Source organism: Lepisma saccharinum, chromosome 1 (genome assembly GCF_977018435.1).
Source record: "Lepisma saccharinum chromosome 1, izLepSacc3.1, whole genome shotgun sequence".
Classification (NCBI taxonomy): domain Eukaryota; kingdom Metazoa; phylum Arthropoda; class Insecta; order Zygentoma; family Lepismatidae; genus Lepisma; species Lepisma saccharinum.
In genome coordinates this window covers 18,637,703-18,655,545 of record NC_139229.1, presented here as the reverse complement: position 1 = coordinate 18,655,545, position 17,843 = coordinate 18,637,703, and the positions used below count along the sequence as shown (strand labels likewise).

General features: G+C 37.8%; 1 protein-coding gene across 1 annotated transcript in view; it reads left to right on the top strand.

Moving 5' to 3' along the window:
• The first annotated feature begins 5,332 nt into the window (after positions 1–5,332).
• The window catches only part of LOC145993305 (tRNA dimethylallyltransferase), a 302,681-nt gene continuing 290,170 nt past the window's right edge, over positions 5,333–17,843 (top strand). Inside the window, exon 1 of the mRNA XM_083129429.1 lies at positions 5,333–5,472. Within this exon, the coding sequence (XP_082985555.1) occupies positions 5,353–5,472 (120 nt within the window). The 5' untranslated portion in view covers positions 5,333–5,352. The remainder of the gene's footprint in view (positions 5,473–17,843) is intronic.

Genomic DNA, 17,843 nt, shown 5'->3' with positions numbered 1-17,843 from the left:
TAGGTATATGAGGATGAAATATTAACATTGTAGTCTCTGTGTTTGCGTTATCACTTTAGTACAGTAGTCAGTTCACGAGAAGATCCCCAAACGACAGGAGACGGGGGTAAAGGGAAAGACCGGTCCAGTTCAGTTCAGTATCCTTACATCAATGGTTATAAAGCTAAAATTAACAAACATTGCACACTGATGAATTTTGGAGTCTGCTTCTCTACACAACCAACACATTAACTTATGACGAAAGGGAAACTTTTACAATTTTGAAAAATCGTCGATGTTATTTTTGTAGCTTTTTATAGGTTCACATTTAAATATTTCATAGAGGGGGGAATGGCCCCTCCCCTGGGTATGGGCCTGGCGGTGCACTCGCCTATGCACCCTTGTCAAGCCGAAAGGTATTTCTAAAGTAGATTCACACAATACAGTTTACAGGTTTACAATACGGTATCCGTCACCAAGACCATAAATAATTTTTCACCACTTGCCTGATTACATAAATAAGATCGCCCACGATATGTTTCATGTTTCACCTGGTAGAGCTTTCTATGTCCACTTAAATTTGTTTAATACGTATGACATCTCGAATACTTGCTGTTATATCCAGTGTTCGGAATGGAAAATCCTAGCTGCAGGATGCTTGATAGAGTTTTGGAATAGGTGGGGGGATGCTTGCATGATTCAATATGGAGACAGTGAAGTAGATTCGAGTGGCGGAGGTACAGTCAACGGCAAATATAATAGTAGACAAATTGTTCATCACTTATTCATTACTCTTTATTAAACATCCTGTGTTGTTTTAAGGAATTAATTTCTGTTGATTCAAAGCAAATGCTGTCTTCTGCTTATTGACGTTTTTACTTCAATTCATGATCATCATATTGTGGTAATTTGACTGAATGAAAATGATGGTGGACAATTTGCCTACTATTTCTTTTGCCGTTGGGTGTACTAGCGCTTGACACCATGTTAATCTCCCCATCAATTTATTTGGAGTATTCATTTTGGATATTGCATATGCAAATGCATATTTAAGGATTTTTAACTAAAAATGCATATTTCATATGCAGGTATGTATGAAAATAAGTTGATGTGCATATTTTTGTACCCACAACCAACACCGAGCATATCCTGTATTTATTTTTCTTCTCCTCGCTTCTCTTCTCTTTATCTTTTCTCTGCCTTTCTTCTTTCAACAACTTCAATAAAGCATCAAAATGATAGAAGACTTTAAAGAGGCCCTCGCCCAGGTTGAAGATCCTGTGTATGTACAGAAATTGGATGCAGTATTGAAGAAGAACAGTGGGTATGCAACAATGGTGAAAGTTTGCAAAATTCTGCATGTAAATGGACAACGTGTGGATGATCTGGAACTTGATGTGTCTGACTTTGTTGCCCTAAAATACAGTCCACTTGTATCTTGCGAATGGAACGTGTGTTTTCTGAATATAAGACTATTCTAGCTGAAAACAGAAGAAGTTTAAATTTCGAAAATATGAGACATCATGTTGTTATCAAATGCAATCATGATCTTGATCTGTTTATTGTGTTTCATTTAACGCAGAACCATATTAATATTAAAAAATCTGTGTAGGAATGAGCATTCAGAATAATGCATATTCATTGCCTGTCATGTAATCTTTCATAGTTTGTAATATACAGCATTTATAAATTAAATGGGTTTTTAAAGTGCATATTTAAGTGCATATTTTACACTTTTTTTAGTGCATATTTGCATGCATATTTGTACGACGAGTGCCACCGCACAGGGCCTGGCGTGTCCGAAATGCATAGAATGTTATTGACAGTGATTGAAATCAGGGACTGGCCCGGAGGGGGAGAGTTCCCGTTGACATTTAAAAAGTCCCCCTCCCGAAATTTTCAGATACCTGGCAGAGCATTCGGACAATAGCTAAGAAATTTGGCAACCAGCTTCACTTTAATATAATGTAAAACGTACTATTTCTGTTGTTTTTTGTAGTAATAAGCACTGATTTGGTCCTCTTCACAATTAAAAGTCAAAATAATAAACGAATTATAATTATCGTCCGTTTTGATAACTTCTAAATTAAGGAATATGATGGATTTCAGGATACGCTTCAAGCTTGTGTGAAGATATCAATTGAAAGGAACGAGGAGCTCACAAAAAGTTCCATTAACAGCTATGCTGTAGAAAGCCTAGACACCTTAGTTTGCTGTAAATGTAAATTATTGCATGCTATAACATTATTTTATTGACTCTTCTCAAGTGATAATTAATTAAACCTAATTAAACTTAATATAATTTAATTACACATCACACACAAGAAACATCCATGCCCAGTCCGGGATTCGAACCCGGGAACCATGTAGTAACCTTCTTAGGCTCAGCCTAAAATTACATATTTCACACGAATAAGTTAATTCCAGTCACAGTAATTTGCATTAATTATCATAAGGGACCTAAAAATACAAGTAAGACTGGTACAGATGGTTATAGAAACAATTTCAAATTGAAGCACTATTTGGGCGGAAAAATCGTTGTTGGTCTCTTCCGCAGAAAAACTCATGCGGATTGCTTGATTGCCAACAATAAATTTGCACGACTCTCGTGTTTGCCTTGTCTCTTCCTCAGTGGCGCAGGAACGTTTTTCATTTGGCGGGTACAAAGTTCAGCCTCCCATATACAATATATATATATATATACACACACACATACTACTTCAAACCAAGTGTCGCAATAATAATAATAATAATAATATTTAAATAAATTAAAATATCAAATAACTATGTAAATTAATTAATAATGGATTGTTATTATTACATAAATAGGTAAAAGATAGTAAAATAATATGGACATAACAGCACGTATTCATTATCTAGCTTACGTGTAGTTAAGATCGCCAAGATTTACATAAAAACAACTGCCCTGGCAAGGAATTTAATGTCAAATAGAAAAAGAATTGAATATTTATTTAATAACAAAAAAGGAGTTAGATCCAATTAACGAAAAGTAAAGTTGCTGATTAATATTTTATGGATATTATCATTAGTAGTGTACATAAATCTTTGGAACCTTTCAAAGTCGAATGAGCCAAATTCCTTGCTTTCCAATAAGTTCATCGGAAATAACCATCGATTATATAACAAATGCTAAACAATTATATTTTGAATATTTACTTTTACTACTTGGTAAGTCTTTTGGGCGGGGGAGGGGAGGGTACGGATCCCCTGGATCTCCCCCTAAATACGTCCTTGATACCTAGGTGTAATGTGAAGCCATTGGAAATATTCTATTTTAGAACAACACACATGAATAATTTTTATTTTATTTTATTTATTATTATTATTTTTTTTTTTTACCAGATATCAATTCTGAAACATATAAAGCTCTTGACCTCGTTCTGGTCTCACTTGGATTTAACGGAACGGAAAATCAGGAGTTCGAAATATGAATATTGCGAACAAAGATATACATATCTTCATTATAATACAGGTTGAGATTAAAGGGGTGAGGACGATCTTGAGCCGCCCCAACCAGGAACAATCATCTCCCACTCACTGAATATAGAAACCACATTATTGAATATATTATATTTATAGAGTCCCACTTCAGTTCATTCGAATTTTAAAGTCCCATAGCTACGCATAAAAATATCTTTAAACAATTTATGGGAGATGTGTACCACATCCAATGCATATTAGAAGCCATGTATTTGGTATTTTCTCAGACATCTATAGGACGTTGTATTTATAACAAAAAAAAAAAAAAAAAAAAACACTGAGTTGAGATACTTCCCGATGAACTCGTAAGAAGTCTGACTGAAATATTTGTGAAACATTTGACAAAGCATTTATTTGTTATATAAAAAGTTGTACCTAATGACACTCTTCAATCTCAGAGGAAGCAAGGAAAGCCATACGCTCAATTTTTTCCCCCCTTTTCAATCTTTGGCGGACAATATGAAGGTTTAGTTTCGTATGTAGTTGTATTAAATGCAGATACATGCGTGTGTTTTAGGGTGACACATGTCAATTTCTCGTTTATGTGAAAAGGTTAACTTTAATGAAAGCAAAAACATGTGCGCGTCACAGTTATCACATCCACAAAGAAAATCCAAAACACATTCCCACCTCGACGGCCTCCTTGGCGGAGGGGTTAGCATAGTGCGCTATGACGTCAGAGTTCCCACTTTGGGCATGGGTGTTATTTGTGAGTGTACATCAATTTCATCATATCATCACTCATCCTCATCTTCGCGATTAGCCAAAAGTGGCAGAAATGCGAAGTAAAATAAAGCCCAATCCAAAATCTCCCAATAGAACCTGCAGTGAGTCTGATTTATCTTGTCCAGTTTGACATTAGGGTTTATCTTAAAACGTCGTTGTGTTTGTGTTGCATTCGATATCAAAATTAAGTATACCTAATACATAGGTAAAAATAAGTCCCCAAAGTTGGTCTGTCGTGTTTCGTCTCGTTCGTGTAAGTATTTCTTTTCAGAAAATTCCATTTTAAATATTCAAAAGAAAATGGAGTCAGTCATATACTCATCTGATGAAGATTTGAACCCTATCTTATAATAGACGCGAAAAGTGTACCCCCCCCCCCCACTCAAGGGAGCATTTGTCTGGAGCGAGATTTTCTAAGAGCAAATCTGATTCCATCGTTCCACACACATTTTAAACAATTTTCATTAAAGAGGTTTCCAAGAACATAGGTCAATGAACCAACTAGCAAGCACAATGCAGTAGAATAAGTTTACAATGGCTTGAATTTCTATGGTAAGGAAGATACTGCTTATAAGTTATAAAGCAAAAAAAAAGTAAAGTGTTCCCCTGTGCATAGCACCACGCCATGAAGGCGTATAGGGGGTGTGGGGGTAACGCCCCACACTTTCTTGATCCGGTCGTGAGTTATAACTTATAAGTTATAAACAATATACATTTTTTTTATTGGGTGAATTGAAAATATGTTCTTTTAACAGTAGCAGCTTGCGTCTGCTGTCAAATTACCAAAGGGGGATGGTATAACTCGATTTACGGATTTAGGAGGCTACAGTACCCCCTTCAAAAATTTGGGGGTTCAATGTACTCCTGTACAAAACACCTTCTTGATGCCTGAAAAACTTGAAATAAAATCTTATGGGGGAAAAATATGGCACTGTTTCTTCAACAGAATGGCTATTGTGATAACTGGTAATGTTATCGTGAAGCGGTGTGTTCACAAACGTAATCATGGTATGTATCATTTTCATTACTATGGAAAAAGATTGTGTAGAGCTTGTTTCGTAAAATTTTCATATTGCGCAGTGCTCTGACTCGAAATATTCTCATAGCACCAAAGTCAGTATGGCTGCCTCCAGTAGTGTGTGTGAAATGATACCGCGTGTTCCGGTTGTTGTTGTATTGGGTGCGACGGGCACTGGAAAGTCGAAATTGGCAATTGAAATAGCAAAAAGGTTTAATGGTGAAATTGTGAGCGCAGATTCAATGCAGGTAAGAGATTGATATGTTTAATGACGGAAACGACATGTATAAGCCTACCAGAAAATAGCCATGTGCTCATCACATTGTGAAAATACCAAACATTTGTAATTGTGGTCTATTTCACCCAATATTTGCTTTTAAAGTAAGGTATGAGTGTTGTTGAAAAAGAAAACAAGAATAGTATTTTAGTGAAATTATTTGTTCATAATTTCAGATCTCTAAACTTACATAGGCCTAGCAAATTGGTTGGTAATGCAAATTTTGATCTCCACTTTTTCCACAATGGATAAATGAAACCAAATTACAGTTGCAAGTGGAAGTGAATTACCGAATCTTTGGCCTCTACTGAAAAATAAAACTTATAACTTCCAGACTGTCGAGACTGTAGAGCAAAAACTTGCATAGGAGCTCACAGTGTTCTATATACTGCTGTGACATTAATTTTTGGATGTCATAATTTCGTGATAATAAATAAAATTATCTTGTCAAAGATAACAGGACATGAGTGCATGTTAGAGAACTTTATTTCCCAACCTCTTTTCTAAATAACTCCTAACAATGATAAAAAATAAGCGAGTCTTTGATTTCAAACTGAGAAGAAATCTTGCAAGATTTTATTTTTTAACAATGTGTATTGCTTGTGTTATGTATCATGACTACTGAGTAGTTAGCTACAGATTCCTTTTAATTGGGCAGTTAAACTAAAATTTCTCACACAGGCGTTTTCAATTTTACAAACACTGTAGACCTAGTATATTGGAAAATGCATCAAATTATTTTCTTACACTCACGTATTAAGTTAATCCTTGAGTGGTTAATGAGATTTAGATTTACACACATTATGTAGAAGCAACAACCACTTACTTTTCAATTTTCTTTTAGCATTGTCACACATGCACTAAAGAAGATATAAGAAAGGTAAATAGTTGTTGTACAGTCAACGGCAAAGATAATGGTAAGCAAATTGTCCACTATTTTCATTACTTTCTTATTCTACATCCTGTGTTGTTTTAAGGAATGAAACTATGCTGGTTCGAAGCAGCCATTGTTCTCTGCTTATTGACGGCATTATTTCAATTCATTGTCATCACATTGTGCAATACAAACCGAATGAAAATGGTGGTGAACAATTTGCCCTCTGTTTCTTTCGCTGTTGGGGGTACAAAGAAACTTAAAGTGCACGTGGATATTTATGCACGATTAGGCACCTATGAAATGAGTGATTAGATTTTATGCGGCCATCGACCCACTGTACCCCCTCAAGAATTACGCTCATTTTTTTTTAATTATAGATTTCAACATTTTACGTAATATAAAGTGGTTCCAGCATCAGGAAACCACAAATAACAGAGATATTTGATTGCAAAGTATGACCGGCGTAAGCACAAGAAACTATTTGAGACTACTATCGATCATTTTTCCTGTAAAAAATTCTCAAACAGCAGCAAAACACTGGCGTATCCTGACATTCCTACGACCCCAAATTTTAACAGTTTGCCTAACCTAAACTTACCATGCATGGTTCGTTAACCACACTAAAAATGCATACCCACGTTGCAAACAAAATCCCAGTACCATGTGTCAAGAACCGAAACACCATCTGCAGTAAATCTCGCGCGGCCTGACGTAACACCGGGATTGCCAACCTTCAATCTCAGATATTTCCAACACGGTTCCAAGTTACAAAACACAAATAACGTAACATCATGATCCTTCATATCACATGCAGATGGCAACGATGAAAACGATGTCATAAATAGTCCAATCAAAAAACTCTCTTTACTCCACCATAATACATCTAAAACTAAAAACAACACAAATCGTTCATATAGAACATAATCTTCATAAATGACACAAAAATCATCACCTTATCATGGGGGTACGGAGTGTCGACAGTACCGATTTTATCTCTATTCCAGTTTTCCGTTTGCCTGTCTGTAGATATGTTTATTGTGCTAAATCTTTGTAACGTAAACTGCTTTGTAAATTCAGTTAGGTTATTCATGATGATGATTATCTGAAATATTTAACATAACATAATCTGTGTCGTAACAGCCCATGATGGCCAGTGCCTCCTACATATTGACTGTTGACCTCACGTTCACCACAGGTGGGACATCATCCAACCTGGTACAGGGTGATATGGGGTCAGCACGACAGATACACCAATGGTTAAGTTTTCTATGATCAGATTACACTTAATTCTTAGCTACTCAATTTTCTCATGATGGTGGGTGGCAATCGGTCTCATGCGCAGACTAAAATCTCTGGGAAAGCTGTTACACTTCCTCCAGGAGCATCACACCAGCATGCGTCCCATAGCTCAAAGCTGAAACCGCTGGTACTTTCAACTCCAGGTATTAATATACAAACAGTATTATAATCATAAGATATGTTTTAATTGTAGTGTTTAACCTGAGAACCTCAAGGTGAAATGATGGATTTTTTTCCCGTTTGCATTCCACTGTTCAGATTCACATTTTGTCATTTTTGGTCTGATGTTATTTTCTTTGACCTTTCACCCCTCTGTTCATCTATTTTATGGAGTTGTATTAATGAACATGTCCATAAAAAGGTAAAAAAAAGGTAAAGTGCTCCCCTGTGCATAGCACCACGCCATGAAGGCGTATAGGGGGTGTGCGGGTAACGCCACACACTTTCTTGATCTGGTCGTGAGTGGGGGTGATGTGATCAGCATCACGCCCCTGTCCGCCTTTACCCCCCAGGGTTTCCCCCAGGTACGCATATTATTCGACGCTGGGTGGGCGCCGGGGCCGCTTCCACCGTTAGAAAAGTTCCCGGATTTTAACCGGCTGGGGATCGAACCTGGGACCTTTAGCATGGTAGTCAGGCACGTTACCGACTGAGCCAACGTGGCCATGTCCATTCCCAGAATAAATAAATAAATATTGCTTTTCTTAAGCATCCATATGAAATTGAGCTATCAACTAACACCAGGTCATGTAGATCTTCATCTCGTTTGGCTTCTCATATACTCCAGGAAGGAAACTGTACCTCTTGTTCTTAAAACAAACTTAGTTATCGAACAACATGTTGCATGGACCAAGTTCCACATGTTATATGTTCCATATAAGTTGATGCTCCCTGTGCTGGTACATATTACATACTTTGTGCATACATGTATGCATGGTGTATACTGATTATTTAACTGCATTTTTGTCAATGTTTATATCTAGTGTACTTCTGAATTAGTTTAAAATGGGGAATCATTTCAGTTTGGTTGCCCAGTATACAGTACGGGTTTAGCATGTATTCATGAAATTTTTTTTGTTTGTTTACGCATGCATGCACAACATATTTCCAGAAATTGCCATCTCTTTTGAATGCTAGGCCCTTCCCGTTAACATAGGGGTAACATTGTTGCCTTGTAATCAAGCAATCCTTGGTTTGGAACCCTCTTAAATTGTAGGTCCTGTATTGATTGATGTGTGCATAAAATGGACTTTGCATCAAACCTATTTATTCTTCATCTCATTTCAAATTTTATAAAGCAAGTTTAACCAAGGGTGTGTAGAAAGCAATTCAAATAACACACACATAAGGCACCAGCCTATTTACACATTGTGAAGGTTGTGCATGATGATTAAATTGTAGTTTTGTGTGCTTCTTTGTGATGGATTGTTGCGGTTCCATACATTCCCATGTTGTTTTTTTGGATCATTTTTTCCATTTGTGTATGTGCACATAGTGTTATTTAATGGAAATATGGCTTTGCTTCTAAGTGCTAACAAAGGACCCAAGTTCCAATTGTTTACTTCTGAAGTATGGTACAGACATTTTGACGTGGTTCGATTTCTACTTATGTCTGTTAACACACACTAGAGTCTTATTGATGTGTGTGTGGTGGAGAATGAATTTTCCCTTCTGTATGCTTCTACATGATTATTTTTTTTGTCACTAGCCTTCTGTTTGTTGTCATGTTGGTTACGGCTACTGATATGATCTAAGTGTCACGTTCCTAGGGTGTGAATTTTTTTTTCATCTACCTGCTTACCAGGCAAGGAGCTATTTAGTACTTTCTGCAAAAATATTGCAGATATTGGAAATGTATGGATTAGTTACAGGCTGTGTATGCTAAATGCTTTTGTAGTTAGGTTAGGTGGTTCAGTTTAGTGCTCTCAGCATTCACGTGTCCCTAATTCCTTAATGCTTAGGTTGGACAGACCATTACAATAATGTTCCTAAGTGTTTTCAACAGCTCATCACATTGTTGCTGGTCTCAAGCATGCCCCTTTGAGCCTCGCATGAACATTTGGTACCCAATAAATATGACAGTAATCTGTGTTAGCAGTTCAACACTTTGTCAGTGGGAATGGGGAAAATAAATTAAAATGTATAATGCAATATTAAAAAATTAGGGCTGAGCCGATACCTTAACAGATTCCAACCAATACCGATACTTGTATAATTCTAGTAAAATAACCAGGGCTAGTTACTGAGTCACAAAACTCATCACATCACATTCTATTAATGATATTAAATACTCCAAACTTATTCTCATATAGCATTATATCACTTAAAATGTGTTGTGACGTTTTAAGTGAATTTCTTTCTACCCCCAGAGGATGCTAAAGAAGAAGAAGTTTTTGAAATGTTGCAAGCATTGTTAAATTGCTGCAGATACACCGAAAAAAATCTGTGTATTATTATAAACTGTGTCCCTGCTTCATTTTATGATCCCAAATTTCATTATACATGTCTTTAAGGGGAGAGAAAGTTATAGTGTGTAAAATAACATTTTTGTAGTGCGTATGGCGTACATCTTGCACAAGGAATAAAAATATATATTTTACATTATAAATACAAATGTAAACAACATTCTTATCATTTGGATTAACCTGCAGAGGAAGGAAAACGACGTAAAAATATATACACATACAGATATATTTAATGCTCATTTGGAGCTCCGTATATGCCCTGCTGTCCATTATTCTGTCATTTGCAATAAAAACATACATATATTACCACCAGTGCGTAGTTAGAGATCAGTTAGCTCATTGAACTTTCCAGCTTAACTATTGCCTATTTTTGGGGCATCAGAAAAAGGTTTATTAAGCTCTTGCCTTGACTCATCTCACCCAACAGGTCGTTAGGTACCGGGGCTTGCCCCGAGTTGATATTTTCCTGGAGATGAGGCCTGCTAGAAAAAGGTTTTATAAGGATTTGCAATTAAAACGAGTCACTGCAGTGTCTGCATCGGGCAGCAGTCACATAGAAGGGTAGAGCACAAGAAGAAAATCCACAACCCTCCCTCCCACAGAGGCATTCATCCCTTTCCCAGCAACACCGGAATGAACCTAGCATTATAATGCTGGTTTTGAAAATGTCACGTTCTTAACCAACAAGTTTGCGAGCAACAATTGGCAATGAATGGTTCCTTTTATTTCCACATAGCGTTGACCACCAGGCAGTTACATGCCTTCAATGTCACTTCAGCCCTGCCTCTGATCTTGTCATCTCCTTCCCAGGAGGGTGCATCATTTTCAGAAATGTACATGGAATTCTGGTGTGGCACGGGACGCCAACCTATCATAAGGAAGGGTAAACGAACCTTTGACAAGGACCAATCTTGACAAATGAGTTGTTTCTCTTGGCCCGCTCTAGCCACTAAAAATCTTTGGTATCGGCGAGAAAAATCCAACAGCCCTTAAAAAAAATCAGTGTAAACACACAACGAAGACATTCTCCAATGAGAAAATTGAAGAGCAATTGTCTGGCAAGCGGCATAACGGTGAAGATCAATCCCCCTCCCCAATCCACCGCATTTATCAAGACGTCATGTGAGAGTGAGAACCAGGGTGACATAACTCCAATTTTTGTAATTCGCAGGGTAGAGGAAAGACTGTATTCTTAGAATTGTGCCTGACTCCACCTTACTGCTAAGAATATTAGAAGTGGAGATAGGTCAATTTGACTCTAAATAGAACTCTTTCAAGAAGTTTATTTAAACAAAACTGAAAACTACATTTTTGGAGTTATGTTCATCTGGTTTTCATATGACTGAATATGCCGTTAAACTACGAGTAATTATTTTTAGGGTCTCCCAGATAGCGCAGTGGTTGCATCCTTGCCTTGTATTCAAGGGGTCCTGGGTTTGATAACCGGTGGAGGCACATAGAGGTTCAGATCCTACTTTAAATTGCAGTCCCAGTCCCAATTAGTCTTACTGTGCATAAAGTGGACTTAAAAACACCAACTTAATTAACTAATTGTATTTTTATTTGTAATAAAACTAATTTCCTAATCACTTCAGTTAGTGGTAGAAGATAAATAGGTTCACCAAAGAGGGTTTCTTGAGTAAATTTAATTGTTCTCTTCTGTAACTGTTTGCTGGTGAGATAGCAAATTTCCACGTCCGAAAATAACCCACTTTTATTTGTAAAAAATAGTTGACCTATAATTTAATTTGGTACATTGTTGCACTTTTGTAAAGAGCTTGCTTGGAAATCTCCCAACAGGGGAGGCTTATATATTTAAAAGGGCCTAGTTAAAAAGTGCCATGCCAATGGAACAAGAACTAATAGGTGTCACACACAGCTATTGTATGTTGTTTCTTATTTTACATTGTTTTTTTTGCAGGCTAATTATGAAATAAATGGGGTTGGGGGGGGGGGAAGAACACACATCCATGCCCAGGTTGCAGGCTGGGAATTCACACCGAAGAGACACGCTGCAAGAGACATGTGTCACTCGCAAGCGAGCACTCAGTAATTAATTGAACCTTTCGAATTAAAGAGACATGACAATATTCTCATGTCGCTTGTGTGTCGCTCGAACTGTGCCGTTTTCTCAATACCGTGCATCGTGTCACCTCAGTTTGTTGTTTGCGTATGTGAAGAACAGAGGCGAAGATATAGTACAAGCAATGCAAGCACTGCTTGCATAATTCGAATATCATTTAATGTACTTAATGTTCTAACCGTGTTTAGTTTCCATCGCACTCGATTTCGCGAAAAAATGCGGCCCCAAACTCCACCAGCAGCTCTGTAGCAAGCACCAGCCTCAATGCTTGCAGCCGTTCTGCGGGAAAATAAGGCCTCCGAAGGAGTCACATGGCGAAGCGTGAAATTCTGGTGGAACTCGTCCACAAAGCTTCTACAAAAAGGTGTGCTTTCCGAGCATGCGTGATTCCCGAAAATAGCCGAGTTCAACCGAAAGCAGAAGGATTCATCTATGGGTACGTTGCCAGCAAAAACTAGTAACGAATATTTGTCTTCATGAACACGTAAACTAAAAGAAGTTATTATCACTGTTCTAAATTCCATATATATCATATTATATTACAAATTATTTTAGATTTCGCGAAATGTAAAACGCGTAAAAAAAGTTGACATTGGGAGTTGGGGCAGTGGAATTTCTGCACCCCCGTGAAGAGTTTTCTCAGGGAGGGAGGGAAGATTGGACGGACCTTGGAAAGCACATGGGATAGTGTGAGTGTTTGTTGCTTCGTGTTTTGTGCTGTGAATTTATCGGAATGAACGCGTATTTAGGAACGGTTGATGTGAAGTGCGGGTGTATTATTGAGCAATTAGAATTGCTTCGTTTAGCTCGAGAGAGATAAGTGTTAAAATGAAAATCGTGGAAGGGGGTCGACCAACACCAAGAGTTTGAAATTTATTGTGGTGAGTACATCGTCTATGCATGTGTTTCTTTGCTTTGAAATGAATTTTTTATTGTTTGTGTTTAACTTTTTATTTAGTGTTTAAGTTACTCCAATGCGGTTTTTAGGGTGCCCAAAAATACTAAATTACATCATGCAGCGTAAAATAAACAAATGATTCCCATTTTTTTTTTATCTAAATCGGTTTGGTCACCGTTTGACCATATTAAATAATAATGAACAAATAAAGGTACTAATAAGTAAGTAAGAAATTCCGTCTCCCTTTAGTCGTATGCGGAAAGTTCGCATATGCAAAACGTTTAATATCATATGAATAACGTTACCTGGATTTTTTTTAAAAAGTAAATGTGACGTTTGCGGATCATATGGTTTATTTTTAGTACAGTCACTTTATTACGATATTTTGACAAATCCAGTGACTGGGTAAATGAGGCTATAAACCTTGAATCTTTCCCCTCGGCATGTCGTTGTACTACATGTTTTGTTGTATTGAAACATTGCTTGCCTCCTTCGTAAGACTACGCTTCGCTACTGGTGCAGTATAGGGTATGAGCTATTTTCAGAGAGCCCAAGGAGAGGCCTTACAACATGTTTGAACCTCTAATTTGTTGATATAATAAAGTATGGTATCGATATGTAAAAAAAGTTTAAAAAAAAGAAGTAAAGTGCTCCCCTGTGCTTAGCACCAAGCTGTGAAGGCATATAGAGGGTGTGGGGGTAACACCCCACACTTTCTTGATCCGGTCATGAGTGGGGGTGATGTGATCAGCATCACGCCCCTGACCGCCCTTACCCCCCAGGGTTTCCCCCAGGTACCCATGTTATTGGACGCTGGGTGGGTGCCGGAGCTGCTTCCAACGTTAGAAAAGTTCCCGGATTTGAACCGGCAGGAAATCGAACCCGGGACCTTGAGCATGGTAGTCAGACGTGTTACCGACTGAGCCACCGTGGCTAAGTATGGTATCGATATGTACAATGTTTTAAGATTTAAACACAACATTATTTTTGCTTCGTTTAGTTTTTTGATGCAGTTATCAGCTATAACCTTCAACATCGTTTAGAGAGGCTTTGTTTTCTCTATTTAGGGCATGCTTGTTATTATTTTAAAAGGTCAACACATGGAGGCACTTTAGTCCAAAATAGTTCAGTCAATGTGGTAAAGTACTCTACTGCATTGTTTCTCAACCGTTGGGCCCTCTTATCAACTATACTGAGTTGCAAAAGGTTCTGATGGAAATTGGTTGACGACACAATCCCAATGTCATATTTAAGTTGAGTTTTCATTTTTTTTTAGTCCATTTTATGCATAAATAGACTAATCAGAGCTGGACGTACAGTTTAAAGTGGGACCCATGCCACTATGTGCCTCCATCAGGCATCGAACCAGGGGATCATTTAATTACAAGGAGACGACGTTACCGCTTGGTCATCCACATTTTTATATTTGTCAATAATCCTACACTTAATCCAACTACGTATTATTACTCTTTTTGATTATGCCAAATTATTTATCAATATTTAATTTCATGGGTGCATGTTAATTCATGTATAAAATCTTAAATAATGGAAAGATATTTACGAGGAAAATTTTTGGGCTAAGGCCATTGACTTAAAATTTTTTTAAAAAAATACCGGGACATGGTTTCGTGAAAATGAGGATGAGTGATGAAATTGATGAAGGGACACTCGCAAAGAACTCCCTTGCCCATTGCCGGGATTCGAACCCAGGACCATGTATGTTGGATTATTAGGCGTAACAGGTTTGTTGCTCTTGAGCATCATTTCTCATCCTCCTGTATAACTTGCAAAATTCATTATGGAATTGTAGCTGTGACCGTTAAAATATACCTCTGTCTATAGAGCGACACAAGAAAAAGAACCTTCGACGAAGAGTGTCCGTGCACCTTTCCCTTCCTCCGTTCAGCTCTAGCCATAAGAAAGCATGCTCCACTCTGCCCCTCCCCTCCACATGAAAGTACAGTGCACAGGAGTCACGGCTCTGCACAGTCTTTTTTGCTTGTGTTTCCACTATAGTTGGGTCAAAACATTGCATTTGTAAATTTGTGAGTTAACATAGACAATTGTGAATCTCCTGGAAGCCTTATCTGTTCGTTGTCTTGTAACCATTTCAGATCCTACTTCAAGCTGTAGGTCTAACCCTGATTAGCCTATCTGAGCATAAAGTAGACTTAAATCGAGTGTTTAATGGACAACAGTTGTGAAGAAATTTAAATACTTTTTCTGAAGGGTGTACATCCAAAGGTCGTATTTACCCTGACTCAAGTTTTGATTTCTTATACAGTAATAATAAGTTGTAATTAGTAAAAATAAATAAATATGTATGTCACCTGTTGCTTACATTAAGGTCTGCTCCGGTTGGACAAGGCTGTCACATAAGTATATTTATTCAATGTCAGCTCATTATCATTCTGGTCAAGTATACACACTGGCTTCCATAGTGGCTGATCGTGTTGAGTAGTTGGCCCATGGTTTCACCACCAATAACCCAATTCCTGGTCTAGGCATAAGTGTTCATTTATAAATGTGCCTTACTTGATTTTATTAGCCAGAAGTGGCAACAAGAAAATTACATATCTGAATAGAAGTTTTTTTAATGCCAAGTTTTACAGTTTCTATTAGCATTTTGGTAGGTGCGTTTGTTTTCGTTATAAAATTTACATGCTAATATTTTCTATTTTCAGGTGGGTACAACCAAATTTTGACTGGTTGCAGTCTGCATTTGTGAGTATTTGAATCAATTTGCTACTGATTGAAAACCATGCTTTGGATATGTTTATTGTGATGGCCAGTCTCGAGAAGAATGCATTATTTAACCTTGAAATACATGCTTCGTTGTTTTCAAAGTACTACTACATTAGCAGTGGTGTGGCGAGACTTTTTCAAAAGTGTTATCGGCCATCAATTATTCTGGTAGACGTTACCCCCCCCCCCGCCCCCCCAAAAAAAACATGCCTTCGATCTAGATTGTTGTTAATTTCATTATTTTTTTTTTGAAGTCCGCTCAGTAATTTAGCTACAAACACTCCTAGCAAAACTACCACTCATGAGACAAAAGTCCAATGAATAGTGGTAGAGCCTTATCAATTATTCATTTATTTCTTTGTAAATGAGGTGGGAAGGGAAAGAAGAAGAATCACATTTCTCGGGCAGTGTGACATTTGTGCGGCAAGCAGAGGACAGAATTTCGCCCCTCCAGCGTGTGGAAGGGAACTCCAGCTGTCCGTATTACTGTTGTCAACTTAATTTTTTGTAGCAAGGTTTGTCCAAATCACGACCCGTACCAAGGAACTTTTCATTTATTATCTGATCGGTCTCAGTTGTAGTTCAATCCAGCCTTGGCTTTGCAGTCTAGCTCTAGTTGCTTCCGAGAAACTGTATCCCCAGTTTAGGCAGGATTTTGTTCTCTTTTGGGCAATTCAATGTGGCAACACTTGCCCGTACCAGGTGGGTACAACCAAATTTTGACTGGTTGCAGTCTGCATTTGTGAGTATTTGAATCAATTTGCTACTGATTGAAAACTATGCTTTGGATATGTTTATTGTGATGGCCAGTCTCGAGAAGAATGCATTATTTAACCTTGAAATACATGCTTCGTTGTTTTCAAAGTACTACTACATTAGCAGTGGTGTGGCGAGACTTTTTCAAAAGTGTTATCGGCCATCAATTATTCTGGTAGACGTTACCCCCCCCGCCCCCCCCAAAAAAAACATGCCTTCGATCTAGATTGTTGTTAATTTCATTATTTTTTTTTTGAAGTCCGCTCAGTAATTTAGCTACAAACACTCCTAGCAAAACTACCACTCATGAGACAAAAGTCCAATGAATAGTGGTAGAGCCTTATCAATTATTCATTTATTTCTTTGTAAATGAGGTGGGAAGGGAAAGAAGAAGAATCACATTTCTCGGGCAGTGTGACATTTGTGCGGCAAGCAGAGGACAGAATTTCGCCCCTCCAGCGTGTGGAAGGGAACTCCAGCTGTCCGTATTACTGTTGTCAACTTAATTTTTTGTAGCAAGGTTTGTCCAAATCACGACCCGTACCAAGGAACTTTTCATTTATTATCTGATCGGTCTCAGTTGTAGTTCAATCCAGCCTTGGCTTTGCAGTCTAGCTCTAGTTGCTTCCGAGAAACTGTATCCCCAGTTTAGGCAGGATTTTGTTCTCTTTTGGGCAATTCAATGTGGCAACACTTGCCCGTACCAGCAGGCCTGACCAGTAACAGGGCTCCTAAACAGGCATATGAATAACCCTGTAACACACTTTGCCCCAAAGGTTTCCCCTGTTCTTCCCTAGCATTGGTGCCCTCTCCTCTTGTTACCTCTTCAGGGCGGAACGGCCTCCCTCTTTGCTTCTGTCGGTTGCAGAAAAAATGTCCCCTGCAATATCTACAGCGATGCAATTGGTTAACGTATTTAACAATGTTTTTAATTTATTGAGACAACTTTTTAATTCTTTATATTTTGCGGTTACCTGCGGTAACACTGCTTACTTACATGCCGCGTTTCTGTACATTAGGTATGGTCTACGGTGGCTAGTGGCTCTGAAGTTAGGTGAAGGGCTAGTAGGAAGAAAATTGGGTATTAGAGAAAATTAGATCAATAGCTACACATACTTATTTTAATATGAAACTCGCATATTTCTTCCATATCAAATCGATCCTTCTCTCCTTTAAGGCTGCAAACCTGTCAATCATGTTCTCTTGGAATGGCTGCTTC